The sequence below is a fragment of the Vulpes vulpes genome, chromosome 3 (genome assembly GCF_048418805.1).
Source record: "Vulpes vulpes isolate BD-2025 chromosome 3, VulVul3, whole genome shotgun sequence".
In the NCBI taxonomy this organism is placed as follows: Eukaryota; Metazoa; Chordata; class Mammalia; order Carnivora; family Canidae; genus Vulpes; species Vulpes vulpes.
This window is the reverse complement of record NC_132782.1, coordinates 31,437,669-31,460,398: the sequence shown is the minus strand read 5'-3', so window position 1 is coordinate 31,460,398 and position 22,730 is coordinate 31,437,669. Positions and strand designations below refer to the sequence as shown.

The window sequence follows — 22,730 nt, the reverse complement described above, 5'->3', positions numbered from 1 at the left end:
GCTGCTTACTTACCTCCGGGATATACAAAAGCCACGACACCACCCGTTTGACAGGAAAACAGGCGGATTTTCGGTTCCCCTTTATGTCAGACAGCGTCGGGCCGCAGGGAGCCGAGGTGGGCCGCTTCCTCCTAAGCCGTCGGTCTGCGCCTGCGCGGTGGCGGCGCGGGGCCTAGGCCGGGCGGGCGCGCTGGGGAAGGGCCCTGGGCTCGCTGCGGGGGGTCGCCGCTGAGACCTCCGCATCTTGGGCGGCGTCTCCAGCTATTCGACAGTCGGAGCCGCGTTTTCGGAGAAAAGCAGCATCTGTGTCAAATGCATTAGCAGCCTGCGAGGCGGGTTTCCAGACACTGTCGTCCGGGAGCGGCGCATGGGCGTCGTGCGCAATTTTAGCTTCACGTTTTGGCCACGATCCTCCAGATTTCCCAGTGATACATGGAAAGCCACTTAAGTGCCTAACGTGAGAGGTTTTCCTTTTTATTTTTTTTCCCATTTTAACTGAAGTGAAAACAGCGGTTTTACCTCGTAAGTGCAAAGCGTCTGCGCAGACGGAGAAGCGCGCGTGGCTGCCGGGGACCGCGTGTGGCCGCAGCGCGCTCCGGGGCTCCGGCTGCAACGCGGTGCCGCGGCCTCGTCTTCGTTCACGCCCTCAGAGCGCGAGGCGCTTCCTCAAGCCCGTCGTGCCGCGGCCTCGGAGCACACAGCGTGGCTGTCCCCGGTGACGCGCAAGCCCGGCCGGTGCGGCGGGGGCGGGACCCGCAGCCTGAAGGCCCCGGGCGGCCGCGCGTGGGCCACCGACCCTGCGGCGCTCCGCGTCGAGCTGCCGCCCCGCCCCAGGCTTCCTGCGCATCCGGCGGCTGGGATGCGGGGTCAGGCGGGGTCAGGCGGGGTCGCTCGAGGGTCCCCGAGCACCCTGCCCGCCTCGTCTCTTCCCCGTCGGACGGACGGGGCCCAGGAGCAGAGCGAGGCGCCAGCTCCGCGGAGGATTCTGGGCCTGGAAAGGCCCGGATGTCCGTGGGCGGCGTGGGCGCCCCGAGCGCGCGGCTTCACACCCGCAACCAGACGGGCTCCGGCCCGGGGGGACCAGGGAGGCCGAGCGCCGTCCTCCGTCAGGAGCGTCCAGGCCATGAGCTGGCGACGCGGACGCGGCCCTCCTCCGTCGCGGGCACGCGGAGGCCTGGGCACGGGGTCCCCGGGACCTGATCGCCCCCGTGCAAGACGCGGCTCCGGGGACGCGGAAGGGCGCCCTGTGCGCTGGATCCGTCCCCCGCAGGGCGGCTTCCCCCCGCGCCGCCGTCGTCCCCGCCATGACGCCGTCCTCACGCCGCCATCGTCCCCGCCGTGACGTCATCCCCACGCCGCCGTCGTCCCCGCCGTGACGTCGTCCCCACGCCGCCGTAGCCCGCGGCTCCTCAGGACACGGAGCTGAGGACACCCGGCGGAGGGGCCTGGTCGCCAGCCGCACGCGTCCAGCGGAGATGAGCTCCGGCCGAGCGCTTGTGAGCGAGAGGCGCGCGGTGCCGGCGCCGCGTGGGCGCCCCTGCCCCGCGCGGGAGGCGCCCCTAGGAGCGACGGGGCCGCCCGGGCCGCGAGGACGGCGCCCAGCCCCGTCCGCCCCGGGACCTCCGAGGGGAGGTTCTTCCGCGTCCGTGAGGAGGGAGCGGCTGCTGGCGCGAGCCTCCCGGGACCCCGCGCTCCCGAGGCTCCCCCGGGCGGGGCGCAGGAGGTCGGGTCGCGCGGGGAACCCCTCGCGCCTCTGGGCCGCGTCCCGGGGGCGCCGTGTCCGCCTCACCGGCACGTCCCCGGGCCTCCCCGGCCGCCGGCGCCCGCGCTGGGTCTCGCCGTCTGTCGGGACGCGTCCGTCCGTCCGCCCGCCGCGGGCGCCACGGGGGGCGCCGTGTCCTTGGGGGGGCGCTCGGGGCAGCGGCCGGGGTCCACGCGGGGGACGGTGTGGCCTCCATCCCGACCCCGAAGGAGCCGCGGAAAGCGGGAGAACGTCTGCCAGACGCACGCAGGGCCGCTCGGCCTCTTGGTTTTCTCGCGTTTTTCTTTCCTTTTTTTTTTTTTAAGATCTTATTTATTCATGAGAGACAGAGAGAGAGGGAGAGGCAGAGGCCCAGGGAGGGAGGAGCAGGCTCCGTGCGGGGAGCCCCACGCGGCCTCGATCCGGGGCCCCGGGGTCACGCCCCGGGTGTGCAGGGAGCAGCAGCCCGGGACTCCGCGGACCTGCTTTTCGGCCAGTGGCGCTCGGTGTCTCCGTTGGGGTGTTTCTCCCTCAGCCACAACTTAAGGAACAGGGTGACTCTGCGTAACCGAACGGTCGGTGCACGGTAGGCTAAGCCCGCGCTTGCAGCGTGTGTGCAGATGTTTACCGCGGAGCTTCGCTGTCTCAAACTGACTTTTCATCTAAAAGCAAACAGCTGTTCGACGCACAGGCTGCTTAACTAACTTCCCGGCACGCTGAGGCGTGGGTTCCAAGCCTGCCTGGCTTCGAGCTCCCGGAGTAGGAGCCCCGCGCCCACAGTCCGTGCTGTGCCGCGATGAACCTGCTGGTGAAGCCGACGCGGGAGAAGCCCGGTGCCTTGGCGTCTTCCTGGCCATGGCCGCGCCTCACGGCTCTGTGGAAGGACCAGATCTGCGGACCCCGGGGCAGGCAGAATGTTGGCCAAGCAGAGCTTTTAGACTGAGGAACGGGGGGAAGGCTCAGTGGCTTTACCCTGAACTGAGATTTTTACCTGTAGTTCCGCGTTGGGTATCCTTACGTGGCAGATGCTGAATTCTTTCTACCCTAGCGCTTGTACAGAGGTGGGGAGTTGCTACGGTTACTGTGGGCATTTCACAGTGTATGTGATTCTCAGATCACTAGGTTGCACGCTTAAAAATATAATAGTGTATGTCAACTATACTTCAAGTAAACATAAAATATACATTTTTTTTAGAGATTATTTATTCATAGAGAGAGAGAGAGAGGCAGAGACACAGGCAGAGGGAGAAGCAGGCCCCAGGCAGAGAGCCTGACGTGGGACTCCATTCCGGGTCTCCAGGGTCACACCGTGGGCTGAAGGCGGCACTAAATCGCTGAGTCACCCAGGCTGCTCTAAATTCTTTTATAAACTAATCACAAATGCATTTGTTTTTTAAAAAAAACCTTTAGCTTTACTTTTGTAGGGTGCAAAGTCAAGGCCAGTGCATGTAAGTTCATGAACCATGATTTAGATTCATTCATTCATTCATTCACTCATTCATATCTATCCTTTGAACAACTGCTTGTGGAATGTTGGCTCTCTGCAAGGTATGGAGTCAAACTTTAGAAATACCACGATGAACAAGAAAAACTAGCCCTTATCTTCATGGAATTTACTGGCTAGTGAAGGAGATAAGAAAATAAAAATAGTAAACTAATACTACTTGTGGTAGATTTGATCAGCACAGTGATTTTTGCCTATCTGTTCACATTTTATTTATTTATTTATTTATTTATTTATTTATTTATTTATTTAGTGTTGACATTTTAGAAGTGGTTAATTAGCTGGTGTAGAAAACGAGATGGATGGATGGATGGATGGATGGACGAGTTCTGTGAGTCACACCAGTTGGATAAAGAAGGTCTACTCTTGTACCACAGGCAGAGAATTGTGGGGGCAAGTGACAAGCAAACCATAATAGTAACTTCGAATTTAAGTAGTTTGGAAGGTTCTAAAGGAATTAAGTAAGCAAGGATGATATGATCCACATTGTGTTTCAGGATACTATAGTTTTTTTTCTTAAAAGTCACAAAATTAGAGAGGTTTTATATATATAAGTGTGTGTGTGTTTTACAGTAATTGTCTAACAATCGTTATTATTTTGTGTATAAATATGTGCATATTTTTTCCAAATCTGCATTAAATTTTTTTTTTAATGTAGAAAAGTGTTTGGCAGATGGAATAGCTTATACTGTTGTGGTCATGACTTTCCTGAACTAATTTTAGTGCAAAGATAATGCTTTGCTTTTCCTTTGTAGTTTACTAAGCACCTTTAGTTTAGCAAATATATTCCATGAAATGAGACACTGTTATCCTTTCCTACCTTATGTTTAGAACTAATTTTTAAAACCCCACACACTGTTTTAAGAGTGTTTCTTTATGTAAAAGAATATATATCATTTTCTGTTGTTGTGGGATCCACTAAAGTTTCTAATGAGCTGAAAATCACAACAAGGCTCACCAGACCTGGAAATGATATATTCCCTTGTGATCCATCCTTTCAAGTGTTGTTGTTTTTTTTAAGATTTATTTATTTATTCATGATAGAGAGAGAGGCTCCATGCTGGGAGCCCGACGAGGGACTTGATCCTGGGACTCCAGGATCACGCCCTGGGCCAAAGGCAGGCGCTAAACCCCTGAGCCACCCAGGGATCCCCCCCAAGTGGTTTTTTGAATCTCCTCTTACTGACTCTCCTATGTTTGGTTATTTAAACCTTCACAAATGAAATCTTTGAGAAGCATTACCTGGTTAAGTATGTCTACTTTGAATCACTTTTTTTTCTTCCCCTGTCAAACTAGAATACAAGTATTATAGTCATTTCATTGTAAATTACATATTTCTCAATATGAAAGGACGAATGAAGTAAGTTCCTCCATGTTTTGCCTCCTTGGTGGGTTACTGCTTAGCCTAAAACTTTTTGAACCCACAGGATGACTCGCCTTCTTAAATATTTCCCAGATTCCAAAATTTCAGAAGATTACTGACCTCCTTGCCCCTCTCTCCCTCTTTTTCTTCTTATTTTAGAAGGATATGGTGAAGAAATCGCCTGCACTCAGAATGGTCAGATGTACTTAAACAGAGACATTTGGAAACCTGCCCCTTGCCAGATCTGTGTCTGTGACAATGGAGCCATCCTCTGTGACAAGATACAGTGCCAGGATGTCCTTGAATGTGCTGACCCTGTAACTCCCCCTGGAGAATGCTGTCCTGTCTGCCCACATACAACTGGAGGTAGCAATACCAACTTTGGTAAGAATGCTCAAGGCCAACTCAGAGTTGATCCAGTGACTCATCTTTATAATTGCAGTGGTTTTTGCTCTCAGAATTCAGCAACCAAAAAGAATAATTAAGCCACTAGTCAATGGTGTTTGGGGTTAATGGTTTTGCTCACCCACTTTATCTAACACTAGGGAGAGGAGAGAATGATTTCCTGTTCTCTTAAAAACCAGGGGGATTTTGGGCTGAATTTTGTGTGGTTATGTCTAATTTAAGTTAAGAATTTCTTGTAGTCATTTTCCATGGTTCTTTGTTACCCTGCCCATGCTGGATGCCTCCAAAATACTTGTTGGTATTCTGTGAGGTCATTTATTGTCTAAGAGGAGATCTAGAAAGCCCATTTGTCTTCTCTGGAGCCAAGTTTGCTCTTGGGAATGGAATAATTATTTCTAATATAATTTAATGCCAGAGCACCCTCTGTTACATTAGTTCATAAATGCAGAATGTTTTTAATAATGGCTCAGAAAGACAAGAGAATGAGATGGATTTCCTGGAGAAAAGAATGATATAAATTGCTGGTTTTTAAGCCTTTATTTGAGACAAATGTCAACGTTTAATATAGACTATGTATTTGAATACATGTGTTAAAGACACATATAAGAGGAACAAGTTGATTTTTATGTTTTAATGAACCAGGTAAGATTAATATTAAACTATTAATTGTTTCAGCAGTCAATGTTTTCATAGCACATGCATTGTTGTCAAGAGAGCGTTAAGGCTTTATTCCCCCAGCCCAAAATTCCATTGCAAATAACCATAAATACAATGAAGAATTCAACTGTATTTTCATGGAAGCACTAGATAGTAATTTACCAGTTCTCCTCTTGGATATCATTCAACAGTAATGGTGTGCCTTGAATAAATACCTAAACTCTAGTTTTAGGAATGTAAGCAGAAACATATAATAGGAAGAGTTAAAACTATGACACCTTAAGGGCTACCCAAAGCTGATGCAATCTGCAAAGAAGTTCTGGGAAAAAAGTAAAATTAAACCTGTGTGGATAAGTGAATAGTATGTTGGGACAGTGGTGGCAAATAAAAAAATAAAAAAAACCAACATGAGACTTTTTGCAATAGCTGGGTTTGTGAAGTCTGTTTTGTTCCAAAATGAATAATAAAAATAGAGCTAGCAACAATGTTGATGGTAAAGATAATCTAAGAAAAAAGGGAAGGTGTTAGCTACATTTACAAAATTAAGAACACACTGGTAAATATATTACCTCAGAACTGATAAAAATTGTGACCATTTCACCACAAACTAAATAAAACTTAGTGGAGTTTATTAAGAAAGGCCTACATTAGAAGTATAAAATAATTAACGATGAGGAAAGAAGCAGAGGGAAAACCAAAAACCATCATAGGGAAATGAAGATGACAGAGGAAGAAGCGCAGGAAAAATCAATATTGCCATTAAAAGAAAAAATTATCTTAACAGATCTATGAAAAAAGAGTACTTTGTATTTGAAATAAAGGTATTTGGCAAAAATGAATATTCTTGATAAAGATGCTCAATAACTTAGTACCAAATGACATTTCATTAACCCGGTAAAATATGTACATCTCAGCTTAAAAGCTTCATTATGTTTAGTACTAGAATTATTTTCTCTAAACTCAGAGATAGATTATGGATATCCATTATCACAACTACAGTTTAATATTATTGAATATACCTGAACAAAAAATTAGATAAAAAAAAGAAATTAGAGGTATAAAAATTAGAAGAGAGGAGGTAAAATGATTTGTTGCAGAAAATATAACTGTGTACTTATAAAACTTAAAGGGAAAGTAGTTTTTTACTACTAAAAAATAATTTAGTAAGATGCTGCAGTGTGAAATTAACAAACAAATTAACAGATTTACTATATACCAACAATCAGCCCATAGAATAAATAATGGGAATAAAAAATATCTTATTTATAATAGCAACAGAATAAAATGGCTAAGAATAAACAATGTGAAATGTATAAGATCTACCTGAAAAAAATGGTTACCAAGTCAGATGACAACTCTAAAAAATGGGATGTCCCTTATGTTTTTGGTTAGGAAGACTCGTAATAGAAAAATCAGTAATAGTGGCCCCCTCCAGGGGATTGAAGTGTGGGAAATAGGGGAAGGGGACAGGATAGAAGGAGTTTTTTCACTCTATAATTGTATATCTTTAATGTATTTTGGGTTTTTAGGTATACAATTGAATAACCTCAAAAAAGTATAGAAAACAAAAAATAGATTGGTTGAAGATTATTCATGACAAATTTAGTAGCTAATTTTATAATTTAATGAACTTTAAATGCTATATGAATGGTGTGAAGAATATTTGAATAGTGTCAGAGTTTTCCAAAGAGATGTATTACTTTGCCTATTACCAAAATATTGACCTAAAACGACTTTTGAGTTCTCGCTACTGTTAATAGCGAAACCTGTTTAAGTTACATTCTGACACCCCAAAGACCTATTACTGAAAATAAGTATTTAGGAGATTCTCATTAACTGTTTCTTCTTAAAATAACATGTTTAACATATTTATTCTTCCATTTCTTACAGGTAGAGGAAGAAAGGTAAGTTTTACTTCGTATGGTTTTATTTTCAATACTGTCCACTCAGGACTGTGCTTTGTGGTATTTGAAAGTCTTTTGTAAAGTACAAATTACCATACAAATATAAATATTTGAGCTACTTCACTTACAGATTACAGCTGCCTCTGTTTTATTCACTTTGTTAATTTTTGTTCATAGATGTTTCTTCTAGGAAGTTGTAAATCCCTTAGGGATTGAGACTGTGCCACATTAACCTTTGAATTACTTGCATTTATTGGGGTGCCACGGTGGCTCAGTCAGTTAAGCAATTGACTCTTGATTTCAGCTCACATCAGAGTCTCATGGTTGTGAGATGGAACCCGCGTGGGTCTTCACACTGGGTGTGGATCCTGATTAAGATTCTCCCTCTCACGCTGCCCTCCCCCCCAAAAAAAAACAAAAACCCCCAAATTACTTGCATTTATCACTGTGCTTAGTATATACCTTACACATATTAGAAGTTCAGTGATTGCTTAATTGAGAAAGGATGGATGGAAAGAAGGAAGAAAGAGTGGGTGGGTGGGTGATGGTTGTATTTCAGTGGGGTTGTGGCCTCTCTTCTTTTGGTTCAGAAGTGAATATTCACTTAAAAGAAGTAATTGAACACTTTATCAAACATATAATCAGCTTCTCTTCTTTCCTCTTCCTCTATCTTAAGGAGCCTAAAATCTAGTCCCAGAAACAAGCCTTACATTCAAGAGGATGATGGTACAATTTAGCCAGGATCCTAAATATAACTGCCAATTTGGCCATTTCTCACCTGGATGTGGGTAATCTCTCCGAGTGAAGAGAGTTCCATTCCCTTGGCATTGTTCTCCGTTTTCTAGTTAATTCAAAAACAGTGGCATTTGCTTCAGTATTATCCAGATGGGATGGGCTTGGGGATCAGGAACGGAAATGGGCAGTCATCCTGAATTTCATGGCAGATTTGAGGCAGATGACCACTGACTTTAAGTTGTCTTAATTTTGCATACGGTGGAACTTCATTAAGGTGATAATCAGAGCATCAGATAAAGCAAAGCTATACCCTCATATTAAATGAAATGATGCTATCCTGGCTACTTCTACAGTTTTTGGTTAAAAGGGCAATACCATAAATTGTCTTATTTGGAATAAATATCAGTGAAGCTATTTAGATTTGGATATATGTCAAAAGAGTAGGTCTACAGATACCAGCTCATGTTTTATTTATTTATTTATTTATTTATTTATTTATTTTTATTTATTTTTATTTATTTATGATAGTCACAGAGAGAGGGGGGGGGGGGGGACAGAGACACAGGCAGAGGGAGAAGCAGGCTCCATGCACCGGGAGCCCCATGTGGGATTCGATCCCGGGTCTCCAGGATCGCGCCCTGGGCCAAAGGCAGGCGCCAAACTGCTGCGCCACCCAGGGATCCCTCATGTTTTATTTATATCTGAAATTAAACCTGAACTTTTCTAAAGGCAGCGTGGGACAGTTGGGGGAAGGACATGCTTAAAACAGCTGCCAACTTACCACATCCTATTATGTGCTACTATCTTCATGACTCGGTCATTTACCATCAGGTGCCATCAGAGCTATCAGAGCAGGGTACTGTAATAAAAATGTATTTTGTGCCTGGTTCATATGAATATTGATTTTATTTGTAATTCATTCGTTCATTCATGTCAACCTCCTAATAGTTACTGAGCCTTTGTTAAATCCCTGTATGAGGCAAATGATACAGATGATGCAATGGTGGGAAAAAACACTGTGACCGTCTCTACGGTAACGCCATCCTGTAAAAGTGGTGAGACATGTCCATGTGGCTTTAAGTGATGAGTAACAGACAAGAAGCAAAATTAAACTGTAATTCTCATCAGGTCTCAGATTTGGATCTCTGAATCAGATCCGAGTATTTGAATTTTATGTTTCCCAATGAGTACGAAAATCAAATTTGGCAGATGTTAGACAAATGATTATTCCATGTAAATTAATTTATCTATAGCCCATATTTTAAAAAGCAACAAATACTTACATTTGTGGCTTCTTTTCAAAATAAGAATCCTCATTGAATCATTAGAAACATTTATTATCAGAACCTGATAATGGATCACTCAATCCCCACATCAGGTATTGTGGAAAAATGAAAGTTCATAATGAGATATCAAAAACCTTACAATTAGCTGACAAAGATACCAGCGAGTTCCATTCTCCTAAGCACAAAGAGCAAAGGCTGCATTTTAATTGCTGGTCTCTTAAAATGGAGATTTCCCAACCATTCTTAGTTGGCTATTCCATTTTTCTCTTTTTGATTGAAATAATTTCTCTTCACTTTTTACTTGTTTTTCTAGATTTGTTCCAGAAAAGAACTTTTTTTTTTTCTCCCAGCATTATTCTCATAAAGTCCTTTCAGTATTGGGTGCAGATTTATCTACCCTTTCTAAACAATTAACATTCTTTCAGCATCTCATAAAAAGCTCTTACAGCTCTTAAAAGGTTAATTTTTTTTAATACTTTCAGGTTATTTTACAAATAGGAAGAGTCAGGCTGGAAGTTAGGAGACTTGGAAGTGCAGAAATAAGCCTGCTCTGTTTTCCTGCCCGTGTGTGATGATCCTCTTCTTCTAGACTGTTTGTAGGTTGTCTTTAGTCTCTTGTGTCCCACCTTGGACCTGCTCATGTAGCGCTCCCATCTGCTTCTGTAGAGCTATTTCCCACTGCCAAATTCTCTATTCCCAACTTGCCTTCAGGATGTTACTCTGCCATGGAATCCATTATTAAGACCATTAGGATTGTAAAGTATTTTTTAAATTTCACCTTATAAAATTTTGTCAGATATGAGATACAACTGGAAGGATATAATTGAATTGTACCTTTTGGGAGTATGCTTAGGTGATCTAGATCAAAAACCTGATATTAAGGGATCTCTGGGTGGCTCAGTGGTTTAGTGCCTGCCTTCAGCCCAGGGCGCGATCCTGGAGTCCCGAGATCAAGTCCCGGGTCAGGCTCCCGGCATGGAGCCTGCTTCTCCCTCTGCCTGTGTCTCTGCCTCTCTCTCTCTCTCTCTCTCTATCTCTATCATGAATAAATAAAATCTTAAAAAAAAAAAAAAACCCTGAAATTACATATGATCTTTAACCCACAACTTCACTTTCTAGAGATACGTCACAAGGTATTAACTAGAGATACTGCACATATATTTATAAACAAGGATATTCATTGTGCTGTTTTTTTACTTGCGAAAATGAAACTATAGTCTAAGTAAAATACGGAGGCATTGATGAGGTACACCAAGTTCAGGTACATGCTGGAAAACTAAGAATACCAGCATGTTAAAAGTGGTTGTCTCCTGGGTGTGGAAATGTTTCTTTTGTAAATTTCCTCTATTTTTAAAATTCCTCATTAACCCATATTATTTTTATGATCAGATAAAAGAGTAATGTATGTGAAAAGAGAAATAGAACTCATTACTCTCACTTTTTCTACATTTTGGATATCATTCTTCATGTATTCATACTCTTTAGTTGCCCAGTAAAAAGCATTATTAATGGAAATTAATATATTCAAGAATTTATTGAGGATTTCTGTGTGTCAAACTAAGGATGTAAAGTAGACTTGATGAGGACCTTGGTGGGACCAAAATCTGTTGAAGGACAAATTCCCAAATAATTAATGCATGTAAATATATGGTAAAATAGAGGTATATAAAGGTGCAATTCATCCAATATTATCTATGTACTTGAAATCATGCTATGAGAACAACAGTTTTTCAGAAACTGAAGTTCTGAGAATCCCATCTACAGCTGTTGTATTTGCTACATCTATCATAAAAGCCAATTAAACTGCCTGATGTTATACCCTTTAAGTCATTTTTGTTTCTGGTGTTATTTTTCTTTTCCAATTCAGTTAATATTTTTTCTAGATTTACCTCAGATAATGAGAATTGTCTAACCAATGTTATAATGTTCTTTCTTTCTTTCTTTCTTTTGAAGATAAGCAAACTTATCTCATTATTTCTCCGATTCTTCCATGAGTTTTAAAAAAGGTGGCAAGGGTTTTAGAAATGGCTGGCACCTGTAAATTACTACAGACTGGGTGACGTGTAATAGGAGTGTGAAAATTCAAACGTATCCAAATACTGGATTTTCTTTAGAGTTTTCCATCTTTGGATAGGTTTCCTATGGTACTTTGATTTTACAACTTTTCAACACAGCTATCCTGGTCTAGTCAATTACTAGGCTTATTCAGTATAAAAACTAAAGCAAAGTAACTTGATGCTTTTCACACATTGGATGGATATTTTTGTGTCTTTCAGATAAGTAATTTTTTTTTATCAGCAATATCTGACTACTGTAAATATTGTTTCTTTTTTTAAAAATATTTTGTTTGAGAGAGAGAGGAGTGAGGGGGAATGCGTACGAGGAGAGCAGAAGCAGAGGGAGGGGCAGAGAAATTGGGAGAAGCAGACTCCTCGCTGAGCCGGGAGCCTGACTGGGCCTTGATCCCAGGATCCTGGGGTTGTGACCTGAGCTGAAGGCAGATGCTTAACCAACTGAGCCACCCAGGAGCCCATTTTTTACATTTTTTACACAGAAATTCCCAGTGTTGATATGGAATATTCTAGTATGACATGATTATGCTCAACAAGCTATTATATTTTGATAATTGAACTTTTTTTTGCTTCATAGGGACAAAAAGGAGAACCAGGATTAGTGCCTGTTGTAAGTATACATAAATATTATTTTCATGTGTCTTTAATAAACTTAGTTATAGCACAGTTATAGATTATTGCTTATATACATACCCTCATAGAAAGAGACATCAGTTTTTTTATAACCAAGTTTTAGTATAAGATAAGCAAGCCAAAAGAGATTAATTCTTTAATATAATATTTAAGGCTTATTTATTACAATATTCTTGACTTTATTGTCCCATGACTGAAAGTGGAAATCAGGGTCTTACAAAGTTAAGCATATTCTATATGGATGTAAAGGGATACTTAAGATCTATATTTTTATAGTATAAATAGCAATGTAATCCAAATAGAAAGGCATTATTTAATGTTCCGCACTTCTGGAAATGTATCTTGCCATTATCCTAATTGAAATTCCATACTGTATAAGAGTTACTTAGACTTGTACACGATCAAAAAGTATATTCTTAAGGAGGATGAAAATTCTTCAACCACCAGTCTCCTAGATCTCAAAGGAGTTGTCATCACTCTGTCAAGACAAGCATATGCATGTTGATTTATTTGTCAGAGTTTGCATTTTTGCTTTGCCTTGAAATTGGCTTGTTTTTAACAAAGATTCCTAAAAAGGCAAATCATTCATATTGTTGTCTTTTATTTAAAAGCTCTTAGGTGTACTTACTATGTCTTAGGTACTATTTTGAGTGCTCTACAAGTATATATTTATTTGTCTTCACAACAGTTCTGCTGGGGGGTGGGGTAATTTTACCATCATCATCACCATTTCACAGGAGGAGAAACACTGAGCATGGAGAGGATAAGAAATAGTTAAGGTCACACAACTGGTAAGGCACAGAGTTAGGATTTGAACCCAGGCCTCTAGGCTCCAGCACTGGTGCTCTCATTCACTATAAGGGTACTGGCTCCCTGTTTCAGAGCTTAAGTTAGGTCATGTCCTAATGCTAAGCAGGGAGGACATGGGCATCAGTCGACAGCATCCATTTGCTCTAAAAACATTCACTGGACTTTTGTTGTTACTCTTACTTGTTTGGCTATTGATTTTTCTAAAACTCTGTTGCGACGCCATCTTTACAGATTATCTTGTTTATTGTTTAGGTAACAGGCATACGTGGCCGTCCAGGACCAGCCGTAAGTAGTTTCCTCCAACACTCATGGTGCCCATCAGTTCTTAGAGATACACTGAAAATCTTTAAAACCATCAGAGACATCAACACCGTGACGCTTGGCTTCTTGAAATGTTTTGTTTTGAAACCTCTTCAAATTCAGGTGTTCCTTTACAATGATGAATGATGCATGAAAGATCATTTCGTTCTGAAATTGATGAGCCCTATTGTTCCTTTGGGTTAGAGTCACTATTGATCATGAGGAAGGCAAGACGCTCTGTTGTCACACTGTTACATATTAGCCTTACTCATTGGAATCGGGGCCCACGCGCCTGCTATTTGACAATGATTGAAGGTGGGCTACCTCTATCTGTTTAATGAAATAAACTCTTGACTACATCTGTTTAGAAATTAAATCATATTTCCATAGAATTTGCAAAGTCACACATCAGAATAGCATATTAACTAGCTTAGCATAAAAGACCATTGATCTGCGGGTTGGATTACCAGTGGCCTTCCTGGGTAACTAGATGGAGAACATAAACATACGTTCCTTCAGACCACTGATAATTTGGGGTTTGCACATCTTTGTAGTTCTAAAAATCCAAACTGCATGTTTTTGTGACCATAATTTAGTGGCAAAGGCTTGTTTGGGACAAGACAGCAAAAATGATTCTTACAAATTTTGCAGTTATCATTCAGGTAATAGATTCAGCTCACTGGGCTGCAGACGCGATAATGTAGCATTTAATTCTTTAATTCTGTACGGGCCTGTAAGCTTCATTGCTGACATAAACAGCCTTTCTCTGTACACAGAGTTTTTTGTTTTTTGTTTTTTGTTTTTTTTTTTTTTGTACACAGAGCTTTTATACGCACATGGCTTTATCTTCTATAGATTGAATTGAATTAGAAGAGTGATATTTCTGTTTTTCAATTTTCTTAGCTCCAGCAAACATTTACAGCAAAAACATCTGAAGTATGCATGTTTTGCAGGCATAATCATCACTTTCTGTTTTAGGGACCTCCAGGATCACAAGGACCAAGAGGAGAAAGGGGCCCAAAAGGAAAGCCTGTAAGTTGACAGCAGAGTCTCCTTTTTGGTGAATTGTCCCCCGTACCAGTAGGCGTGTCTGTACCACATCCCTGGATACAGCAAAGAGTTGGTGGCACTGTTTCTCTGTCACCTCTATGAGATGTGTCAGAATTCAGGTCATGGAGTGATGCGGATTCTCCTCTGAGTTGGAGGGAATTATCGCAGGGGAGGGCTTACCTATTGTCTTAGTAGGTAACACAGATGACGCCTCTTTGTCCCTTAGGAGGTCAAACTAGAACAAAGTAGAACTTAAGGAAACATGATGAATGGCTCACGTTGCTTGCAGGAGTTGTAAACCGTGAGCGAACAATGCTAAGAATGTGCTGTTGAGGTAAAACACCCAAGTTGCATGACCTTTGGTTGCCACAGGAACACCTAAACCTGATAAAGGACAAGATTATTAGAGAACTAGGTTTTCTTTCGAGCGTTTGTACAACGAATTTATTTACAAAGTATCTATCGCTCTTTTTTCACTGCACACCTGCTGCGAAGCTGCTATCCAAGGACTCATTTTAAAGATCAGCAAAGCCACTCCACAACAAAGGGAGCGCCTCTAAATTTAAATGATCAACTGTATACCCTTGAGATAAAACATGAAGATGTTATATAATGTATGCCAAATGGTTTTTTCTCTTATTACCAAGTCCTAGGATAGCAATTCTTTCTCTTTTTATACCTCGCCGTCGGAAATGAACGTCTTTCATGCATTAAACAATGGGATTCATTTCTGTATTGCTATCGTTATCTTACGTTTTAATGAGAAAAACTTGTGCTGTTTGATTTTCTGTCTAGTGATTTCTACTACATTTAACTCCAGATTTTTAGCTTTCCAGATATGCATTTATCCATAGTTAGGAGAAATAGATGAGCAGGGAAGCAACAAACCACCTTGAGGAGTAAATGAAGAACAACGTACTTCAGGTCATGTTGCTGGGAACTCTTGCCGCCGGTTCCATCTCTGATACTGTTTTATGCTTCCACGCATAGGGCCAAGTGTAGTGTGATGACGGTGCTCCTTGCAGATGGTGCCCAAGGCACGCAGGTGAATGAGGCCCCCGGGGAGCAGGCCAGTGGCCTGCAGGCGCTCTGGGCACCTCATGCTGTCTTCCTTCTTCACTGCTTTCCTGCTGAGCTGCCTCACCCACGTCGGTAGCCTGAGCACAGTTAGTGGCTCTCCAGGTGTCTGCTCTGAGTTAGGGTGACAGAAATGGCCAGGAGATAACTTCAGTTAGGTGGAGCTTGGAGGACCATGCAGGAAACGTCAGGTATCAGAGCCCTCGTGCTCCAAGTACTGATCCCGCTGAGCCCTGGGTCTGGGTGGAGGTTGCTACGGAGATGGTGGTGGACTTCCAGGGTTCCTTGTTAGGACTCCGTCAGCTCTCGCCCCGTCTTCTCCTCTTTACCTAGTGTGTGATATGCTGCACTTTCCATCTTGGTCAGCAGTGAGACAGTCGGTGAGGATTAGGGGTGTGTGTGTGTGTGTGTGTGTGTGTGTGTGTGTACAAGAGTGGTGAGTCGTTATTTATTGGGAATTAAGTGAAGCAGTGTTGGCAGATGGGCAAACAGGAAATCTGTGGCTGTGTTAACCCTAGCAAGCAGTGGTGGGATGGTAAGTGTTTAACAACTGACTCATTAAAAAAAATAAAAAGTGCCTGTGCTTTTGCTGATTCCCGTGGTGTAAATGCCTCCACCATGGCCAGTTGCAAGATTAGCAGGCATGATGTCACAAAATACCCATAGGTAGCGTGTTCTGCCTCATGTCTCAAGACTTGAGGACCTAGACTCAGGCTGTGGCTCGCACCTTGTGGGCTGGACTCTCCTCACAAATACCATTTCTCCCTCTGCTTCCATTACCACCAGTCAGGATTTCACGATGTGAAGCGTGGTTTCTCAAGCCCAACACTCTTGGCATTTGGGGCCATCTGATCCCTATACGTTGCAGGGTAACTGGCAGCATTTCTGATTCCACCCACCCGCTGCCAGTCTCAGCACCTGCCCTCCCCATACAGCCGTGACAGCTAGAAATGTCTCTTGATGTCACTAAATGTCGCTCCAGGGGAAGGGAGCAAAGTGCTCAGGAAGGAAAGCCACTGCTATGGAGATGTTCTCATGAAGCCCTCATTCCTACCGATGACCATGGGGTCTGTGTCTCATCACGGGGACTTGGTTCTAACTCAACTACTCTGATCACTTCATGGTGACCCACCAGCAGTCCGTCAGGACGTGGACAGTGGTTCAGGTTGCACGTGACACTTCTTGGGTCTCTTTCCTCGTCTGTAAACTGGGAACAAGCCAAGTGTTACCCACCCCAGCATCTCCTGAGTGTGTGGTGCCTGGAGCTGGGGTGGCACTGACGGGCCCTTCCTCTCCTGGGTGTTTAGAGGCCGCCACCTAGTGGCCTTCTGTCAGTACTGCTGTGCAGGTGGTTCCCTGAAAGGAGTAGGGGTGCGTCCTGGGGGTGGGGGGTGGGAGTGTGGGGGAGGGGGGGTTGGTGGGAGTGGAGGTTGGTGGGGGTCGGGGGTGGGTGGTGGGTGGTGGGCAAGGTTGGGTGGTGGGGGGTTGGTGGGGGTGGGGGGCGGGCAAGGATGGGTGGGTGGGGGAGGGGGGGTGACTGGGTGCACAGAGGTTGGTGGGGGTGGCTGGGGTGGGGTGGGCAAGGATGAGTGGTGGGGGTCGGTGGTGGGTGGTGGGCAAGGATGGGTGGTGGGGGGTCAGTGGGGGTGGCTGGGTGGGGTGGGCAAGGATGGGTGGTGGGTCAGTGGGGGTGGCTGGGGTGGGGGGGTCGGGGGGGTGGGGTGGGGTGAGGGGGAATGAGGATACGGGACGTTTACCTTAACACAAGTGTGCGTACTTCAGCTCACTTGGAAACGGGAAGGTCTATATTTTAATGTGTTCCCAAATTATCTTTTCTGTTTTCAATGTTTATCAGAAAAACTGCTTATGTAGTATATTTTTTCTTACTTTCATGTATAATTATGTTCACTTTGTTTTGGGCCATTTTTATAGATTTGTATTAATTTCAATCTCCATTTGCACAAGAGTACAAACCGTGTAGGCTATGGAGAGGAGATGCTTTGGAGGCACGGAATACCTCACACTCAGTAGGACAGTGGGCCGTCTTCCGGTCGGACTTCGAAACATGATTATTAATCGTAGAGGGATGGAAAAAGGATACGATTTTTGAGGATCAATATTACCCAGACGTCTCTCTACTGTCTCATATTGACACTGAATGTGGCTTTGGTGTTCTTTAGAAATCTCCTTGGGAGCAGAGATATTTCAGCTCACGTTTTGCATATAACAGAACCTGGTTCTCAGCAGCTTCATGTTTCAGAAATACAAGTTTTCCATGCAAGGCCGTTCGCGTAGGTCAGACGACTGCTCTTCCTGTGCCGCCGTGGACAGCACGCATTTGCAGCACGTGTGTTCTCATCCGTAGGCTCAGGGGTCCTAGACGGCAGTTACGGTCAGCCTCTTAAGCATGATTACAAGCCTTCAGTGAATTGGCAGTGGCGTAGGGGTCAGCGAGGGTTTGACTTGAGAAAGTAATTGATAATAATTTTCTGAGAAATTATTTTAAGTGTGTTTCAGACTATCTACTTCTGTTTGGTAGACAAGTTCACTTATATGCCCCTTTCCCAAGAGGTAAACAGATCCTTATGAATCTACAGAAATGTTCGAATATAGTAATTAAATTACTGAATAGCTGTTACGCCACCGTCCCCACGGCCATCATCTGCAAACTGCCCCCTTCCCCACCTCAGCTTGTTTTATATTTTCTCTTTCCGCTGTATCAGCTCCTGTTCTAATTACTTACTGTAAGCCAGGGGGTGTTCTTGTGGTTAGGCACGAGGAGCTGCTTTTATCAAACTCCAATTCACTTACCGTATTTTTCTTGATCTTTGCTTCTAATTATAAAAACCAGACGGACTTTTGAGCTCTTTGGTCCCTTCTTTCCTTGTCAAGTCTGTTAAGACTCTTCAGGGTTAAAAGTCAGAAAATGCTTCACAAGACTTGTGGGAATGAAGAGGTTGGGGGCTGGAGCATGTTCAGAACTGAGGACGTGGCTGTTCCCCAAGCTGCCTCCAGAATGTGGTTGGGAGGAGAGTGGAATTTGGCAGCTCGAAATCCTTGCTCACTTCTCTGAGAACTAGACTTGGCTGGGTCTCTGAGCCTTTCCCTCTCCTTCTCATTGGTCTGGTCTACCTTCGGGGGTGGTAAGGAAAATAAAGTTTGCCAGACTCCCAAGTACTAGAATAAAGAGGATTGAAATGCGAAAATGTAATAAGCATATATTGAGTGTCTGCTGTGTGCCAAGAACTATACAAAACACTAAAAAATTCAAAAGATGAAAAAAAGCCACAAACCCCAGTCAGCGGGCTTTCAGATATTTTTTTGGGAGAGAGAGGAGGTTAAGCAGGCACATATACAGTTAACTGTAAATCTAAGACAGACAAACGAATTCAGAGATTTTTATTAAATATCACAAAACCAAACAAATAAGGAAGCTTATTCTAGAAAATTGGTGAACTGAATACAATTTTATGATTATCCCAAGAAGGCTCATGACTGGGTATTTAACACATCAAGAGTAAAATTTTTACCCAGAGTATACCATACCCCTATGGAAATCCACGGCATCAGCAGAGCTGATGAACTTACTCTAGGTTGCTGGGTTGCTATTGGCTGTTTTTTTTTTTTTTTTCAAATAGAATTTTTTTTTTTTTTAAGAAGTTTGAGGTTCACGTAAAATTTCAAAGGAAGGCACAGAGAGTGCTCATGTATGCTCTGTCCCTATAAGTCATAGCCTTCCCCACTGTCAGCCTCCCCCGGCAGAGCCCGTAGTTCACGTGAGGATTCCCCTGGCAGGTGTATGTTCCAGGGACTTGGACCAGCACCTACTGACACATCCTCATCATCCCAGTACCATACACAGTGCTTTCACTGCCCTAGAGTTCTGTGCCCTGCCTCTTTATCTCCCCATTCCCACCCTAAGCCCTGGCAACTGCAGATGTTTTTACTGTCTTTATAATTTTGCCTTTTTCAGAATGTCATAGAACTGGAATCATCATATAGTAGGTTATTCATTTTTAAGATGATGAGCACTCCATCTCCACCAAGAAGTCTGCACGTTCAGCTTTCTATGACGTACATATTCGGCAGTGGGCTCTAATTTGCACTGGCTTTTTTCTCCAGGGTCCTCGTGGTCCTCAGGGAATTGATGGAGAACCCGGGGTTCCTGGTCAACCTGGTGCCCCAGGGCCCCCCGGACATCCGTCCCACCCAGGGCCTGATGGCATGAGCAGGGTGAGTTCTGGGCATTACTCAATGTTGTATTTAGATTATACATTCAGCTTTTAAAAATTGTGTAATTGGAGTATAGCCGACCTACAGTGTGGTGGTAGTTCCAAGTGTGCAACCTCATGATTGAACGACTCTATACGTTACCCAGTGCTCGCCAGGCAGGCGTGGCTACCATCTCCTACCGCACAATGTCATCACAACATGGTTGATTACACCCCTGTGCTGTACTTTCCATCCCCGTGACTTATTATTTTATAATCAGAACTTTGTACCTCCTGATCCCCTCCACCTATTTTGCCCACTCCCCCCCCGCCTAAGTTTTTGATTTATTATTATGATTTCAAGTTGTCTCAGTTCAGATGTTGGCCCTTGACTGTAAGAGCAGCTAAGTGAATGCAGTGCTGCTATGGAACAACAATAAAACTAAGAAGTCACCAGAGAATTGTTGGAAAATTCCAAATAGCATTTTTTTAAAGTACTACTTCAAATTACTTGTTTCTCAATTCTGTTCTGGACTCTGCAATTTTGTTCTTTTTGTTGATTTTAAAGGACTACTAATACTCTTCCTAATAGAAACTGAAAAGAGAAACATCTGTATCCTCCTGCTGTTCTCCAGGCTCAGGATGCTCACAAAATCTGCGCCATGTCCTCCGCAAGAAGGGAGGATGACACATCCCTTATAATGTATATGGAAAGGGCCACAGAGTTGACACTAAAAATGCTATCTGATTATTTCCCAATTTTAGTTTACTGCCAGAAATGAAATAAAACAAAATATCTTTCCATAAATGCTTCCTTGAATTCTTAGTGGCAGACATAGGGGATTTATGAGCAGATCACCCAGGAAAACAAGGAACATATGGAGCCCTGACATAGGACTGTTGTTTTATAATAATTTATACAGTTTCTTCTCAACTGATTGCAGAAGGAATTGCCAATTTATTTTTTCTACAATATGCACATTTTCCCCAATAAAGTCTAGAAATTAACAGCACTCTTGGAATATATATATATGGACAATTTTGGTCAGTTGGGTTACCAGAGTTTTTGTGAAAGAGAGTAGGTAAATCTGTTGCCAATTCTTGGAACAGTCAGTGATTCATTAAAAGGATGATAAAATCTTTATCAACCTCTGTAAATACAGTTAAAGTTTACTGGTCATGAACAAAGAAACAATACCATCTAAGTAAAATAGTCTGGAATGGAAACTGGAATCTTCAGGACAGATATTTTAAAAGCATCTTGCAGGCTTTGTTCAGACATTTGGCAAGCACCAGTTGTGGGAGGAAATCAGATAAAGAGATTTGAAGCTGAAATTGATGAGACGGGCAGGATGGTGCACGCTTTCACCCAGTGTGAGACCGACTGCGTGGTCCAAAGGAACATGGTTATAAAATACTCCGAGGAAGATTGTCCAATCAAAAACACACACAATGAAAACAAGGTTGAATCTTTTTCTGCACTTTAAAGTCAAAAATATAAAAAGGTTCTCAGAAGAGTCTTTGTATAAGAATCCCAGATAATGTGCGTTTCTCAATTTAAGTTTGTTGATGTATGTCTTTTACTGTGGAGATAACATGAACTTGTTGCTTTCACAGCCATTTTCAGCTCAGATGGCTGGGTTAGATGAGAAATCTGGCCTTGGGAGTCAAGTAGGACTCATGCCTGGCTCTGTGGTAAGTGCAGATTTTACCGATAAAGCTCTTGTGGAAAATAACATTATATAAAGCAAGGTTTGAATTAGCTAGTTAAGAAGTAGTCTGTGTCTTCTTAAACAAATGTGTCCGTCCATTAACTCCTTCAAATTATTTATCAGACCCTGCCGTGTACCAGTTAAAAGCCCGGCGGTGTTCCATTCATAACTGTGCAGAGTACTTGTTGACTTTAATAAAGTGTTGCCTGTATAGATCATTTGATATATGAAGAAAATAAAGAATTTTAAAACATATACTCACCACAACAAATGTACTTTTATAGTGTTGTTAGAAACAGTGATTTGGCAAAACTGCCATGTGGGAAATTTTGGTTATTTATTTATTTATTTATTTAAAGATTTTATTTTTTTATTCATGAGAGACAGAAAGAGAGAGAGAGAGAGAGAGGCAGAGACACAGGCAGAGGGAGAAGCAGGCTCCATGCAGGGAGCCCGACGTGGGACTTGATCCCGGGTCTCCAGGATCACACCCTGGGCCGAAGGCAGCGCTGAACTGCTGGGCCACCCGGGCTGCCCAAATTTTGCCATTTTAATTTTTGTTTTTTCCTACTTACCATCCTCTGACTGCCTCAGCAACAACTCTAAAGTTTCCTCATAACCATTCCCATTGACTTTTTAATTTCTTCAGCTGCCAACAGGAATCCCATATTCTCTGAACCTGGATATTTGGAGAATACAATCTCGTAACTCAAAGGCATCCCAGATTAATGGAATGTCAGGCAGTAGCCAAGTGTGAAGTTAGGCCACATACATAACCACCCCGTTGACCCATCCTTAAACATTGTTTGTATACTTTTTAAGTCCTTCGCAGTATGGGCTTCTTCAACGATCACCTTGGGATGAATTTCTGAAATAGATTAGTTTTCATCCACTTGAAGTTCAAATTGCCTATGTGTTTATTTTCTAATGAAGTGTCAATTTTCTTACTAGCTAAACCTCTGATCAGTTCAAAATAAAAATTTAAATTTTTGCCATAAGAACAAACTTGATTTTGATCTAATTGATTTCACTTTTTCTGCCATTTCAAAAATTATATGGATATATTATTAATATAATTTCTAAAATGGTATTTTCCTTCTCATTGTCATGCCTCAGTGTAATCATTTCATACTTAAATGGAGAAAGCCTATGTAGATACTTTAAATGTATGTTATGAAAGAAATAATCCAGAAGTCTTAGTGCCATAGATAATTTTAAACTTATTTTTAGCATGACGTAGTCAATATTGTTGTTGATGGCTTCCTAAGTC

The 22,730-nt window shown here is 43.0% G+C and overlaps 1 protein-coding gene across 1 annotated transcript in view; it reads left to right on the top strand.

Annotated features, from left to right (window-relative positions):
* Window positions 1-22,730, top strand: part of COL5A2 (collagen type V alpha 2 chain) — a 138,567-nt gene that overhangs the window by 60,035 nt on the left and 55,802 nt on the right. Inside the window, exons 2-8 of the mRNA XM_072752150.1 lie at window positions 4,768-4,992; window positions 7,561-7,574; window positions 12,245-12,277; window positions 13,363-13,395; window positions 14,389-14,442; window positions 19,660-19,770; window positions 21,366-21,443. Coding sequence (XP_072608251.1) covers window positions 4,768-4,992; window positions 7,561-7,574; window positions 12,245-12,277; window positions 13,363-13,395; window positions 14,389-14,442; window positions 19,660-19,770; window positions 21,366-21,443 — 548 coding nt within the window. The remainder of the gene's footprint in view (window positions 1-4,767; window positions 4,993-7,560; window positions 7,575-12,244; window positions 12,278-13,362; window positions 13,396-14,388; window positions 14,443-19,659; window positions 19,771-21,365; window positions 21,444-22,730) is intronic.